The 14,243-nt window shown below is 36.8% G+C and overlaps 1 protein-coding gene across 2 annotated transcripts in view; it reads right to left on the bottom strand.

The window, feature by feature from the left end:
* Positions 1-14,243, bottom strand: part of LOC124167170 (RNA-binding protein 25-like) — a 46,059-nt gene that overhangs the window by 11,953 nt on the left and 19,863 nt on the right. For both annotated transcript variants that reach the window (XM_046544986.1, XM_046544987.1), the window contains exons 8-12: positions 8,137-8,217; positions 3,159-3,523; positions 2,634-2,766; positions 1,359-1,525; positions 203-532 (exon numbers count right to left, since the gene is read on the bottom strand). In XM_046544986.1, the coding sequence (XP_046400942.1) occupies positions 203-532; positions 1,359-1,525; positions 2,634-2,766; positions 3,159-3,523; positions 8,137-8,217 (1,076 nt within the window). The remainder of the gene's footprint in view (positions 1-202; positions 533-1,358; positions 1,526-2,633; positions 2,767-3,158; positions 3,524-8,136; positions 8,218-14,243) is intronic.

Raw genomic sequence — 14,243 nt, 5'->3', positions numbered from 1 at the left:
CCATGAATACCATATCTTAGTAGGCGACTAAAAGGTCTTAGTAGCCGACTAAGTTAGTCGCCCTACTAGCGTGTTTTAGCGGAAATCTATGAATACGGCCGTAAGTCTTTAAATCGGAATATTAAATCCTCATTTTGAATAATCACTTGGGTACAAATAAAATCAACATGAAAATATTCACCAGAAATAAAATCACACTTACGGAGTTTGCGGTGGGCGTGGCTGGATGTTTATTGATGGGGGCTCTGGTCGTGGAGGAGGAGGTTGAGGTCTTGAGCTTCGATGAGTAGGTGGAAGAGGGGGAGGCTGCTGAGGTCGCCCAGGAGGATCAACTCTGACAAGTATTGTTGGTCTATATTGTTCTTCACGTCGTCTCCTTAGCCTCTCAAACTCTGCACCAGGATCTGAATGGCCTTCTGCAAATATCCTTGCCTTCAATTCCTCCAGTTCTTCCCTTTCCCTCTGCCTATCGCGACTGTCCTGCTCACTTTCCTTCTCCCTTTCTGCTAGTCGCCTCTGCAGCTCACGCCCCCTGAAACATTAGTTCTCTGTGTAGGGACACGTAACTTTCACAATGAGGGATCTTCAGTCATTTATGAAAGCATGTATTTTCCATTATATGTACATGTTACTATTGAGGCGACTGGTCCCAACATCAATATGGACCCCTGATATCGAATTATATTTTCCCCTGAAGAGCCTACTTATGACATGGTATTCAGCAATTTTTCATGGATTCTTCATGCGTGGAATGTCTCATGAGGTATGTCATACAAGCAGTCCAAAGCAAGCTCCACATAACTTTTAAGTTTAAGTTAAGAATAAGTTTCATGAGCTCCCTAACAGCAAAACAGGGGACACAGAAACACATGCAAGATATTTAACAGACCACTGAATATATTCGAAAAGGCTGAAATGCATACCATCAGCAATGTGAAAGGAATGAGCGCTAAGACGTATCACATAAAACAAACCTTACATCTTGAAAAAGATAAGATTCTTAAAATATTGATACATATTTGAATGTAATATGGTATGGAAAACATCACATCACAAAGCACAGATCGCCCAACACAAATCATTATGATGAGGCTCACTATGTCAGATTTATCTTAGCTTGCATGATATAAATGAAGCCAGAAGAAACTAGCATAGGTGAATTTTTCCCAAAATAGCACATACAAAGTATTAAATTAAAAACTTTTTTGAGGATATTAAAGTATAATCTGCATGGAATGTCATTAAAGCCACGTACATGACCGGAAATTAAAAATCATCAAGTTCAAACAGTAATTTCCTTATGAACATGAATCCTTGTCTCTCCTTAACAAGTGATACAAATACATACAGCCACTTACTTATAAAACTTGGGGTCATCCCTTTCATCGTCATAATCCTCAAGGAACTCTTTCAACCTCTTAGCTTCCCTTGACTGCTCCTCCTGCCTGAGCCTCTCTCGCTCCCTCTCCTTCTCCTGCTCTTTGGCCTTTCTCCTCTCTCGTCCTTCCCAGTTTCGTAACCTCTCCTACAGGAAAAATTTGAAGGCATGACAACAAAATAAACACAAAAGTATATAGTCAATGCATTCCATGATTTCACATTTTCCTACGTGTAAAATTTTTTCAGGGAACTCTTATCAAACTGTGATTCCTGTTCTCGCTTTTTACTCATCCCAACTTTTACAAATTGCTCAGATCTTAGAAAATGTAAAAAGAGATTTTAATTGCACATGGATATAAAATGACATAATGTCATGACAAATGCAGAGATGCACTTCATTAATTCTAAATAATACAGGCTCACACAAAGGAAAAAATTAAAAAGCAAAGAATAATCAGGAGTAACATAATGCAAGCCTAATGAATTGAAAATACTGCCACTTTAGGCAAAGATAATTACCAAGGAGAAGCCAAGACATCAACAGTAAGAGTAGATAGGAGAGATACCTCTTAGGTAACACCACTGTTAAATTTAGCACGTTAACTTGCAAACATCACACAATCAATACCAAAAAGTTGAAAATAAAGACACTCTGCAAAGAAATTAAACCCCAACTTCTTACTTCAATCTAATTTAGCTGAACCGGACCCTCTAACATGCTGCAAGTCTCCATGCTACCAAATAGCAAAAATGTAATTTTATTCGCCATTAACAATATCAACACCACAGAAAGGTAATGCGAGAGAAATTGCAAATACATCACCTACTAATTCAGCAACAGGTACTACAACAGATCTACTCCACAATATGATTTTCAAATTGTACAGAAATCATTAAACCCAACTCTTTCTTAGTTCACTTAGTGGCATTCTTTTGCACACTTTAATACAAAATAAACTTTATAACACCAACAAAAATACACCTAGGGTTTCCAAAACGATCATCACTACCAAGTGATATAATATACTTCCACATCCTACACATCCTAGCATTCTCTCACCCCAAACAGAAAATATTGCATTTCAAATCAAATTCCTTCCTCAACTTGAAAAATCTATTTTCAAGAAAGCCAAGAATGAACTATGACTGCCTCTTTATCCAGTAAAAATGTAACTTCATTCAAACATCAACAATTATGAAACTATAATTATTGTCACAAGTCCTAATTCAGAGAACTGTACTATATACACTACCTGATATGCTGCCTCCTTTTCCCTTGCTCTCCTGTCCATCTTCTTTTTCTCTTTGAGTTCCTCCTCTTCTTCTCGCTCCCTCATCAAGTCCTTCTCAGATTTCTTTGCAGGACCATCATCTCTGTCACGAGACCTTTGAGTGGAAAAAATTAACAATGACACAAAAAAATTGAGAGATTTGGCAGGTAATGCACAAGATTCAAGCATAAACATTTAGTAATAGGAATTACAACTGACCTACTCCACTATATGATTTTTAAATTTTAAAAGAAAGCATTACATCCAACTCTTACTTTGTTTACTTGATGGCATTCTATTGCACCCTATGACCCAAAATAAACTTTTAAAAGATTAAAAAAAAAACATTCGAGAGGAACCCCCATTAGAAATAGTAATTTCAAATGCTAACAAAAAGACACTAAAAATTGCAGATTAAACATGATGCCCAGTGGTATACATTTAAGTTCCAAAACACTGCACATTAATATTTGCTACAATTAGCACCATGCCACATGTGAAACCCACCTAGAATGTGACCGACGTCCCCTGTCTCTCTCCCTGGCTTTCGACCTTAGCCTACTCGAAGTGGAGGATGGTGCTGTAGATGATGGAGTACCATGGCGATCAGGCGGCGAAGGACTTCGAGGTGGCTGCGAGGGTAATCGCTCCCGTGACCTTGATCTTGAGAGTGACCGCACTGGTGAAATCTGACGTGCTCGAGAAGAACTTTCGCTTGGGCGCAAGCTTGACACCGATCCCATCGATGCGACAGTCATTGCGTCATCTGGAGGGGTTGACGGGGTTGAAATTGGCACCCCATCACGCTCCTTCCTCTCCCGCTCCTTCATCTCTCGCCTCCGCCTCTCGGCTTCCTTCTCCTCCTCCTGTTTCTGGTTGATGGCGGGAGAAAGGAAGAGTGTGCTGAGTGGCAGTCATGTTGGCTCATGAATCAACTAAGGACAAGGGACAATCCCCACACACCCCACAACTAGACTGGTCATCAGGACCAATGCACTCGCCTGAGGTGAGATCCTTCCAGTTTCGGAGATCTAACAGCAGAAGTGATGCCTCCCCGACACAGACCATCATGATGACCTTGAAGTTATTTCTTCAACATGATGATTTTCAAATAATTGAGGCACAAGCATAATTCTTCTTGGGGGAAAGTGTCCATCTTGTTATGATTAATTGACATTAAGGGAAAGGATGTCCCAAAAGAATTTTGGGACAAGCCTAATGTTTTAACACAAGTCCCTAAAACATGGACACGACCATGACCCAACATCAACAAACACAGATGACTCCCTTCCTACCAATGCTAGCATATGTCAGATTTGGCATGGAAAAACCAAACATTATCAACATATTTTTTCTTCTCTCTACCCTAGTTCCTCTTTATTAGTGTGATCTAGGCAAGAGTGTTTCTCATGCTAAAGAACTAAAGAATAAAGGTATATACAGGATATACAATCAAGAAGCAGACAGCAAATGAATGAAATGAGAAGAAATGTTAGGCTACTCTTATATAAGAGAAACGGAGAAATAAATTGAATAGCTGAGTCACTTATGAGACCCCACAAAATTAAACAACTATCAGGTTTAAGGCATGAAAAGGGTTGCAACTACGTCTTCAAGTTGATTTTTTAAAAGCTACAAGGCAGAAATTTTTTCAAAGAAACTCCAGTCTATTTGAAGTATGATCATAGTTAAGGGTTATTTAAAATGTTATGATAATGATACAATCGAAAAAAATTATAACGTTGGTTAGCCAAAATTTCAAGTAATGAGTCAAGCAAGCTAAAAGGACCAGGAATTGTTTGACCACCGAATGAAAAATTAAGAGGTAACTCCACAATAATGACAGTTGAACCAAATACTGAGTTTATGCACTATTTAAATAACAAATTAAAAATAAATAGCCCATGAAAAGTATAGTTACTTGATTTCTTCACAATATGAGACTAGGTTAACGTAAATCATACACCTTGGCCATCTATCACAAACGCAACTTCAATCCTTAATTTCTGACCTCAAACTCAACCTTTTCTCATTTGAATGTCAACAAAACAATGCTTTTAACCTTTTCCTTCTAGGTCAACTATCAGAGAATACAAATAGTAATGAATGTTAAAATTTTCATTCCTCTCAATCTTTTTGTCAACAAATGTGTAATTTCATGAAATTATACCAGACACTGTACACGGAGACAATTGATCTTTGATTGAATAAAAAAACCAAGAAACTAATAAATCCACCGAATACCTGAGATTACTCTTACTGGAATTTGCCTCCACTATTGTATATATTACTGCCCTACATAAAATTGACTACATGATATGAACAAAGCATTCATGTCCTTGATAAACCTGGATTTAGAGCGAAGTGCCAAACTATACGTACATATCTACATCAAAAATAACATTGAAAACTGTAAGGAATAAAAATATGAATAATACTTTGTTTGCAGCCTCTGAAGAACCATAGATGACATTTAGTCACAATTTAATTTGTTAATTTGTACTCTTCAAAAACCCTAGACAACAGAAGCTGTCGAGGGTTATTAGGCTACCTCGGACCCAGAGAAAGAATTTTTACTGAAGAGAAATAATGCCAACCCACCATTTAGTTACAGGCATGTCCACCAAAAACAACCAATTTATAATCATCAAAATTTTGAACTTTAGCAAAACAGAATGAAAATAAAAACTCAAAATTAAGCTTACAAAGGGCACACTATCAAAAGGACAATAATCAGAAAAGATTAAGGAAAAATACATGTAATATATAGAATAAAAAAGGGTGCATTCTGAAATAAATGCAAGGGTAGAAGGAGACACAACAGTTTATTCTGTCATCTCCACCGGAATCACTCACTAGTATCTATAATAGAACCACTTATTAAACTTATTTGATTTGAATTCACCCAAAAGGAAATAATTGAGATGATTACTGAATACCCCTTAAAAAAGGAAATATTTACTATGCATCTGTGTCTGGAATAACCTTAAGAGTACCAATTAACACAAAATCATTAATTTCAATATCAACATTGAATGTCAATAGCAATTAAATAGCTTCATCAGGAAACTGCTTTTATGTACATCAGAAAGAAAAAAATAATTCACATGCATCATTTGAAAACTCCATAAAAACGGGGTACACAATTCATATACAAAGCAATTCCTGCACTCACATTTAGCGTTCTCTGAATTGGAACCTTGGCCTAAGCAAGATGGAGTCGTTGGAACAGACAACCACTGTGAAACAATCTGTAATCCAAGAAACCAAACTTCATAATATTAAGATGACGGATTTAGGTTAAATTTCCGCGTCTTACCTTTTCAACTACCTCACCAAGGAAACTAAGCCAACAATGGTAACAAAATTAATGTGAATGGAAAGAGAGACTGCCTAGAGACTGATGGGAAGGATAATAGATTTAGCCATAGTATACATTATTTTCCTACCTTATATCCAGGAGTCTTCTCTTAAGGTGGTTGCATGGGACCCTGCTCTTCAGAAAATTCATTTTTGCTCATTTTTTCAACACAGAATCTCTGCCCAAGTCAGGGCTATTGGAGAAACAGTGACAAAAACCAACTCCAAAATAGTAAATTAAATTAGTGTACATTATCTTTGGTTCATCGGCTATTTAGAATATGGAAAGAGGAATAAGCAGAAGAGATCCAGGAACATAAAAAACTCTTTTGAAAATAAAAACAACTTGCTATACGGGCAGCAACACAATTACAACTAAATTTTAATGAAATTCCATTCCTAGTTCTAATTGCAATTACACACACTGCTTCAAACATTTGAGTGTTGAAAATTATATTCATGTATAATCACAGACATAAACATGCATTTGATTTCCAAGAAAATAATGTATAAGTTAAACCTCACCACTCAGGGCTAATATCACCAATCACCATCACCAGTGATTTGCAGGTCATGACGCGGTCAGCAAATCTTAGCAATCCTAAGTTACAATGCAAATAAATATAAACACTGGAGTATAGATCCAATTAATCATTAAACAAATTGGGGTTAGTTCGATCTCTTCTGTATTCCAAGGCAAAATAATGCCTCATTAATCCTTATCAACGAATAACTACGAAATACATTTTGGAATGACAGTTGGGCATCTAAGCATCTTTTCTTGCTCCAAAATTTGCACAGTAAGGCTTTAAGAGTTAAGTGAAAGGAATAATTGAATTTAAGATCATGCAAAAAAAGGGTTGAAATATTTAGGAAAAGGTACACACCATAGGGTAGCAGGTAATGAAATAAAGGTGCAGTTGATTAAATAAGCTTCTAAACTTTATATTTGAGAATGTTACCAGACCAAAGAAAAAAAAATGATTTACTGCAGCCTGAAAATAATTTAATTGATTTGCAGAAAGAAGTAAAAGAGCTGCAATAAACCTTTGAAATGCTAAACCAAAAAAGGCTGCTCTACAGGAAGAGTTAAATACATGGTAATGTGAATATTTTTCTCAAAAGAAAGCGCATCATGGTATAAAAGTATTGAGCACAGTATGCACACTACTCACCACCTGAGTCAATTAAACAATTGAAGTCAGCGGGCATTATGAACAGAGTGGCCTCCTCCACCTCAAGATCTCAACAAATCGGTCTTCCTATGTTTGAGGAATTATTATCACACATCACTGCTCCAGAATCCAACAGGCGAGCGTAACTCCACCACACAATCAAACGCTCTACTTTTATTTTCAAATCACCGTACACTGAGGGGGCATAACACCCTACAAGACCACCCAAGTAATAGGTATTCACTAAGCTAGTGATCTTCAAAAAAAGCCAACTACGCTGCTTCCTGACCGTTTTGAAAACAGCCCCCAATATGTCAAGAAACATAAACTTTTTGACCGGCAAAACTGTAGGTCATAACATGAAGAAGAATTTACCGATCTCTATGTTAGGGAAATGAGTGCCTAGTTTCAAAAGAAGCATGGCAAAGAAGTGGCAATTTTAAATGAATGGGTGAAAAGGTGTCCATTTGACTCATCATAATCTTATTCACATAAAATGTAACTTTAATAAAACAATTAAAGCCCACAGAAGGTTATCTATAAACTGTGAATGTCAGGCTGGCAAATGAAATAGTTACAATTACCTCTATGTACAGTGAAAATGAAATGTGTCAATGCATCCATAATCTTAGAGTAATTATAAAATAGCTTGCTTACCACAAGCCTGTTTCATAAGTACATAGATATACTTTCTGTAATTCTACAGGCTTATGTAATTCATGTATGGCATTACATCTAAAATGGCTATATTAAAAGAGGACCATTAAATTTGACAAAACATATCACATACCTAATATCTTTCACTTTCATAACAGGTGTCAAATGTTTATGCCTACTATTAAAGCTAGGTCCTAAATATTTGGCCATGAACTTAGAAATAATATGGGAAGAAATTTAAAGACAAACCAGGTGACGTGGAACCAATGTTAGGGAGAGGGGTTTTCATTTACCTTCATTATTTCTCTGAACTTCCCAATTTCTCTGGTGATCAAATCTCTTTTCCCTTCTTCCATTTCCACATCATCAAAAATCTGCAACAAATATCAACATCAAATAAACATTTACTGCCAAAGTAATATTTCATATGTCTCACCACAAGTATGAACCAATAAAATGTAAAACAAAAATTATATATATAGAGCACAGTGGACTCTCATTAATATGAACACAAATATTACAAAGATATTGTTGCCATGAAATGAAGGTATGGAAGGAATAAACAGGTATGTTAACATTTGGTAAAAATGAACAATATTAAGTACTTTCATATGCTACAAATTATGTGACTTAGCAAAAGTTATGCTAAGTCACAGGCTCCACAGCCTTAAAATAGAACACTGCTACAAAGTTTGATGCATGAACTTGGGGATCTAAAACATCGGCTGCATTACATGATACAAAACCTTGCCTTATGCCCCACCCCTGGGAATGGGGAACATGCACAATTTTTTTAAGTATTAGAATAAAAAGGTCCCTACCTCAAATGTACTCGCCGAAAATTTCACTAATTAATAATGTTTTTTAGTCGAGTTATGAGTCTTTAAAAAGTAATCTTCATCAGCTGCTCGAAAAAAACGATGTCATCGGAGCGTGAAGTCACGGCACCATATCCACTGATGACAGACTGAGGCAGTGGATAGAAAATCGGTCTATGCAGGGGCTAAAATGCAAATTTGGCAAAAATAATTGCTGTTTTAATGTCAAAATGCAGATGATGAGTATATCGGGTTGCCAAGGCGTTGTTGAAATAAATAAAGGGGATTGTTTGGAGAGAATTGGAAAGATTAAATGAAAATAACTTGATTGCACATTGTGATCTACGTTACACACTTACATCATTTGCTTAGTGGAATAAGAGTATTGCATCATGGATATCCAATAGAAAAATGTGTGAAATTGTGAATAGTGCCCCAGCGCTTAAGTACCTCTATTTCCTCGCCAGAGAAGGTTTTTTCTTGTGTCCAAAGGACAAATATAATAGAAGAAAGTGGTTGATAACCTTCAGAATGGAGTTAATTACTTTATCTACATTGTCAATGGAATATTTCTCAACGTAAGTACACTCTTGAATCAGAGTTACCGTATGGTTTTATCGAATTGCCAGTTTTTCTCGAATGGCCACCAAATTTAGGATGTATCACTCATTTCATTTTATAAACAACCGAAGAAATGTTCCTAATAGTCCACCCATTGTAGGATTAAATAAGAAAGAAGGTGGCTATTCACGAGAATAAATACTGATTACAATTAAACAACGGAGAAAAATAAGGAATATACGAGAACTATGAGGCTTTTGGCAAGGTAAACTTAATATTTGCCATTGTCATGCTGTAAAAGTTCGCTGCATGTCAACCCAAAACCTAAAATTTCGACTCGTTTCTGCGGTGGGCTTCGGTTCAAAAACATGAACCTGAGGAAATACAGTGTAAATAGTACTTGAAACTTATTTCTGTGTCTATCAAATACTTTTTTATTACCCTTTAACGATCATGAGGATCTCAACTCCGGCCGATGGGGGAAAACTATCAAAGTTCCTCATGGTTACAAAGTGAATACATAAGATATATTTTCAGCTAGCAATGTATCTATTTATTAGAGATGGGTCAAATAGCAGATTTCTCAACCTTGAATATCGAATTCAAATATTAAATCATTGCTCGTTTATTCGAATACAGGCAACCCCTGAGTTACATAAGAGATGCGTTCCGGCAGACTCTCCATAAGTCGAACATTCTGCATTAGTGCTTCAGAGATTTCGATCGGTGGGGTGAATTCTCAGCAGAGAAATGCGCAGTAAATTCTCGGTGAAGTTTCATTCAATTCTCTGCGATATTCATGAACTCTTCCGTGTATTCTTACGTTATTAGATACAAAATCAATAAACATTAATATAGTCTGAGAGTTGCAATTCCATTGCCAATCAAAATGCGTAATATTATTCCCCAAATTGGCCGATCGCGTGGATTCGGGAAAGTACAGTATCTCAACGCTACATTACTAAACTGAATACTTAAATTGATTCATTATGTTATACTGCGATCTAAGTTTAATCATTATATCTTCTGCCTTTTATATATTACGTTGATTGATGAATCTGGTGGTTTCACTGTCACAGTTAATACATGTAGGAGGGGTGTCGAAGATTACGAGCAAATTACACACAAAAAATACCAGTAAATCACTATATTCTTAGATACATTCACACGCACATACACTCAATCTTTCACACTTACAAACATACTTTCATTCTCTCATATCTCAATAAAATGACGTGAAAATATCATCATTTGAATATTTACTTCGCTGGAAACATCGAAGAGTATTTCCATTACACGAAGGTAATTAAAAGTGAGCTTCTATTCAGCCAACGCCATCATTAACTTGCAACAAAGTTAGTGGGGGAAATCTTTCGATAACGTAATATTCATTTACATTGGCACACAATATGAGAGAACGAGAAAATGCAGCTTAATAAAATCTTTGCAAAAAACATCACGGCAACCCGGTCGCCAGATACATGTAAACAAGTACGCAATTACTATCGTGTGTCAACTTTTTCTTCACTTTTTTGCAGTGTTCATTGCCCACACTCAAAATTTCAATGCCTTTATGTGGGTACTTTTTACTTGGGCAACCAATTCTTTTCCACAGTAAAGATTTCTGCTCGGACTTCATTTTCTTTTAATTCCACAGATGGAAATGTCCAAACTTAAGGATACAATTTTTAAATAGTTTTAAGTCGGAGTTCGGGTGTGTATGCTGGGTAACAAGCTGTATCGTATAGGAGTGAGAGCAACCACTTCCATCGCTAGAACTGCAAATTTTCACGTTGATTGGTTACTTGGGATTTATAAGCAATTTTTCTACAGATATTAATGAAAATTCCTTTGAGGAATAATAAAAATAGGTCACTTTGTTTTGTTTAGTACGTAATAAACTCGATAACAATTCGTTATTTTTTCTGCCTTTAGTTATATGAGCAAATAGCTACTTCATCGCTCTCGCATTAAAAAATTAAAGTAATCACTTGAAATACAGTTATCACTTACGTAACTATGCATTTACGGAAGTCGAGACATAAGTAACTCGGGGGATGCCTGTACCTCTATTTTCAAATACCTCGAATACTAGAATTGCGGAAGGCATATTAAATGTACCTTTTTTCTTCTATTTCCCTTGATGAATGTACATATAAAGAAATAAGGTATACAGTGAAACCTCAATCTATCATTTTTCAGGGGGGACGAAAAAAACAATGACTGCGGGAATGTTTGCCTAGGTTGCCTATGCAGCAGGAAACCCAAGATTTTGGCGAGTAATTGTGATTTCCTTTTAAGGATTCAATCAGGAATTTAGCTGATTAATGGAATATTTATTTTTATGGAAATAATTTGGGCATATAGTTGATTCAACTAACATCTCTTTCAAATATCCTAAGGGACACACCACCTCGCGAAAAAATGATTGCATGCCGTCTCGGCATTTACACTGCTACGATGGATTTCTGTCTGATGTATATATTCTTATCTACCAAACGCCATTTCAGCGGCACACCGATCTGATACTCCACTTCATCCAACTTCTTATTTTCAACAGGTAGCTCGCTTCACCCTCAATCCTTCTGTCAAGTGCTAGCAGACAATCCGAGGTATTTTGCAAAATACACGCACTTTCCACCACATTTTCTTCTTCTTCAATTATTTTCAGTCAATCTTTGGAAGCTATCACGAGATAAGCAGATGAATTCGAATTGCTAGCAAGGAGAAACCAAATATCTTGAGAAAATATCCTTTCGTCTGTGACTGTGGCAATAGAGATTTATAGCGTAACTCATAAATTGTAACTTGATATATGTTTTCGGAAAAAAATACAGCATCAACTTCTGAGAAGCTCAGCTGCGAGGATATCGAGTTTCACCAGAATGCTAAGTCTCCGTCGTATTTTGACATTTATTTCCTTGCGTAAAATGTTTAAATGAAGTCAAAAATATGCTTTGTTTGATCTTATTCTTTATGAAATTACGCGCACATTACTAATATTTCAATCCAATAAGGGTGTAATATCAATTGCCGAAAGTCATTGTTAGACACCTTTTGTGCTAATAGATGACTCATGCAGCGGTTGACCTCCAGAAATTGGGAACTTCGAAGCAGGTAGGCAGAAAAAGGTCAGTGGGGAAGAAAGAAAGAAGGGTGAAACATGATTCTATTACTCCCCGGTAACTTGATGTATTCTTTTGAAGCTTTTGATTTATGTTCATCGTAATACGAACCCTGCGTGAGCTGGGACCTTTTGTTTGATTTCGGAGAGGAGGAAAGTATTGGAGGAGGGGCCGAGGACTGATGAATGGAGGGGGTAGCGGATTTTGGGAATTGTGCTACGTAGTTACTATCCCACGGCACTGAGGTTCTCCTGGTGGGGGGAATCGGGGATTTTCAGATTTTTTCACCCGATCATTTTCGGTTCCCCATGTCGAACTCTTTTCACCGCTCTAGTCCACGAATTTGATGTAATTCGCCAACATGCCTAAATGAGCGCTGCATATACTAAACGACTAGAGTTCTCTACATTTTTCCGAGTCAACTTCCAATGACATGCGTACGAGAACGTATGATGCGAAATTCAAAGTACAGTGGAACTTGTTTAGTACGTTTCTGAAGGGACCTCAAAAAATGAACGTACTAACCAGGAAAACGTGCTAACGAGGAAAGTAAATAATAGCAGTCGGGGTAATTGCAATCTGTGGAAAAGTCTTCATGATTACATCTACTATCGGTAGTTCTCGTAGGATCACCTTCCTGAACTCTTTTCACCTTTAAAATGAGCGCTACATTGAAAAACAATACCATGTGAATAAAAATCACAATGTTTCGTAGATTTCCCGAAGACAATTACATGAAAACGGCGTCTTCCGTGATTTATCCTATATATATTTATAGAAAGAGGGCAAGTAAAGCTAAGTCATTCCTTTTTTGTCACAGCATACTCGGAGAATATAGCAACAACCCTGAGTATGTCAACGGGTTGTTTTTAAACATCATAAAAATTGGACAAAATTATATTAACCTTTAACTACGGCGACAGCCGTGCACATTCGCTTCTTGAATGAAATCATATCGATCGATATATCGATTAATAACACGCAATATTATTAGATTACGACGTAATTACAAGAAGATTTTTTATTATACAGTTTAAATATACTTTAAAAAAAAGTCTAATGTCGTCTGCTTTCGTGCCGAAATCAAGTATTTTTAAGCTAAGCTTCGCGTGGAGATCCAGAGCATCGTCTGCTCCCGCAGCAGTAGTCAAGTACGCACGTAAGTAAGTTAATACGCACGTACTCCAGAGCCTAACCTGCCTAGACGTCGAGTTTATGCAGTACTGCTTTAGATAAAGTGGGATTTAGATAAGTCTCATTTCTTCATCATGATAACTCGTGCAATAGCAACAATTGCCCACTCGCGAAATTTGTGCGCAGTGGGCACTGCAGAGGCAATAGAAGGTGAGGAGCTCGGGGTGGGGAAAATCGGGGCTTCTCATTGGCTGCAGTTTAGTTAGTCAGACATTCCTGATAAATGGCCGCATTTTATTATTCATCACGTCACTAGAATTGAGAAATGCGTATGGATAAATCACAGTCGAAGAAAGGGATGTGGAATGAATGCAATAATGTCAATGGCTAATAATAATAAATTAAATCATGAATTCGGAGGTTTACGACCCTAAAGAAGATAATAGAAAACGAATTGCGGGTTGCGTCACGGCAAGCAATTGAGCGTACTAACCAGGAAAGCGCAATTTTTTCAAACGTACTAACCAAATACTTTTACCTGTATTTTGTTCGGATGGTACCGGAACCGAGAGAAATCGCCGTACTAAGGAGGAAAACGTACTAACGAGGAACGTACTAACCAAGTTCCACTGTATTCAAGACGGTACCTTTAGCATAACTATTCGAGATCTCGAATATCTAATACTTTCCAGTATTAGAGGTATTCAAGTATTCGCGGATACTATTCACACATCTCTATTATTTCTACATCGCACTAGTGGC

The sequence above is a fragment of the Ischnura elegans genome, chromosome 10 (genome assembly GCF_921293095.1).
Source record: "Ischnura elegans chromosome 10, ioIscEleg1.1, whole genome shotgun sequence".
Taxonomy (NCBI): Eukaryota; Metazoa; Arthropoda; class Insecta; order Odonata; family Coenagrionidae; genus Ischnura; species Ischnura elegans.
Note: the sequence above shows the minus strand (reverse complement) of the source record. Positions and strands in the feature narration are given on the sequence as shown.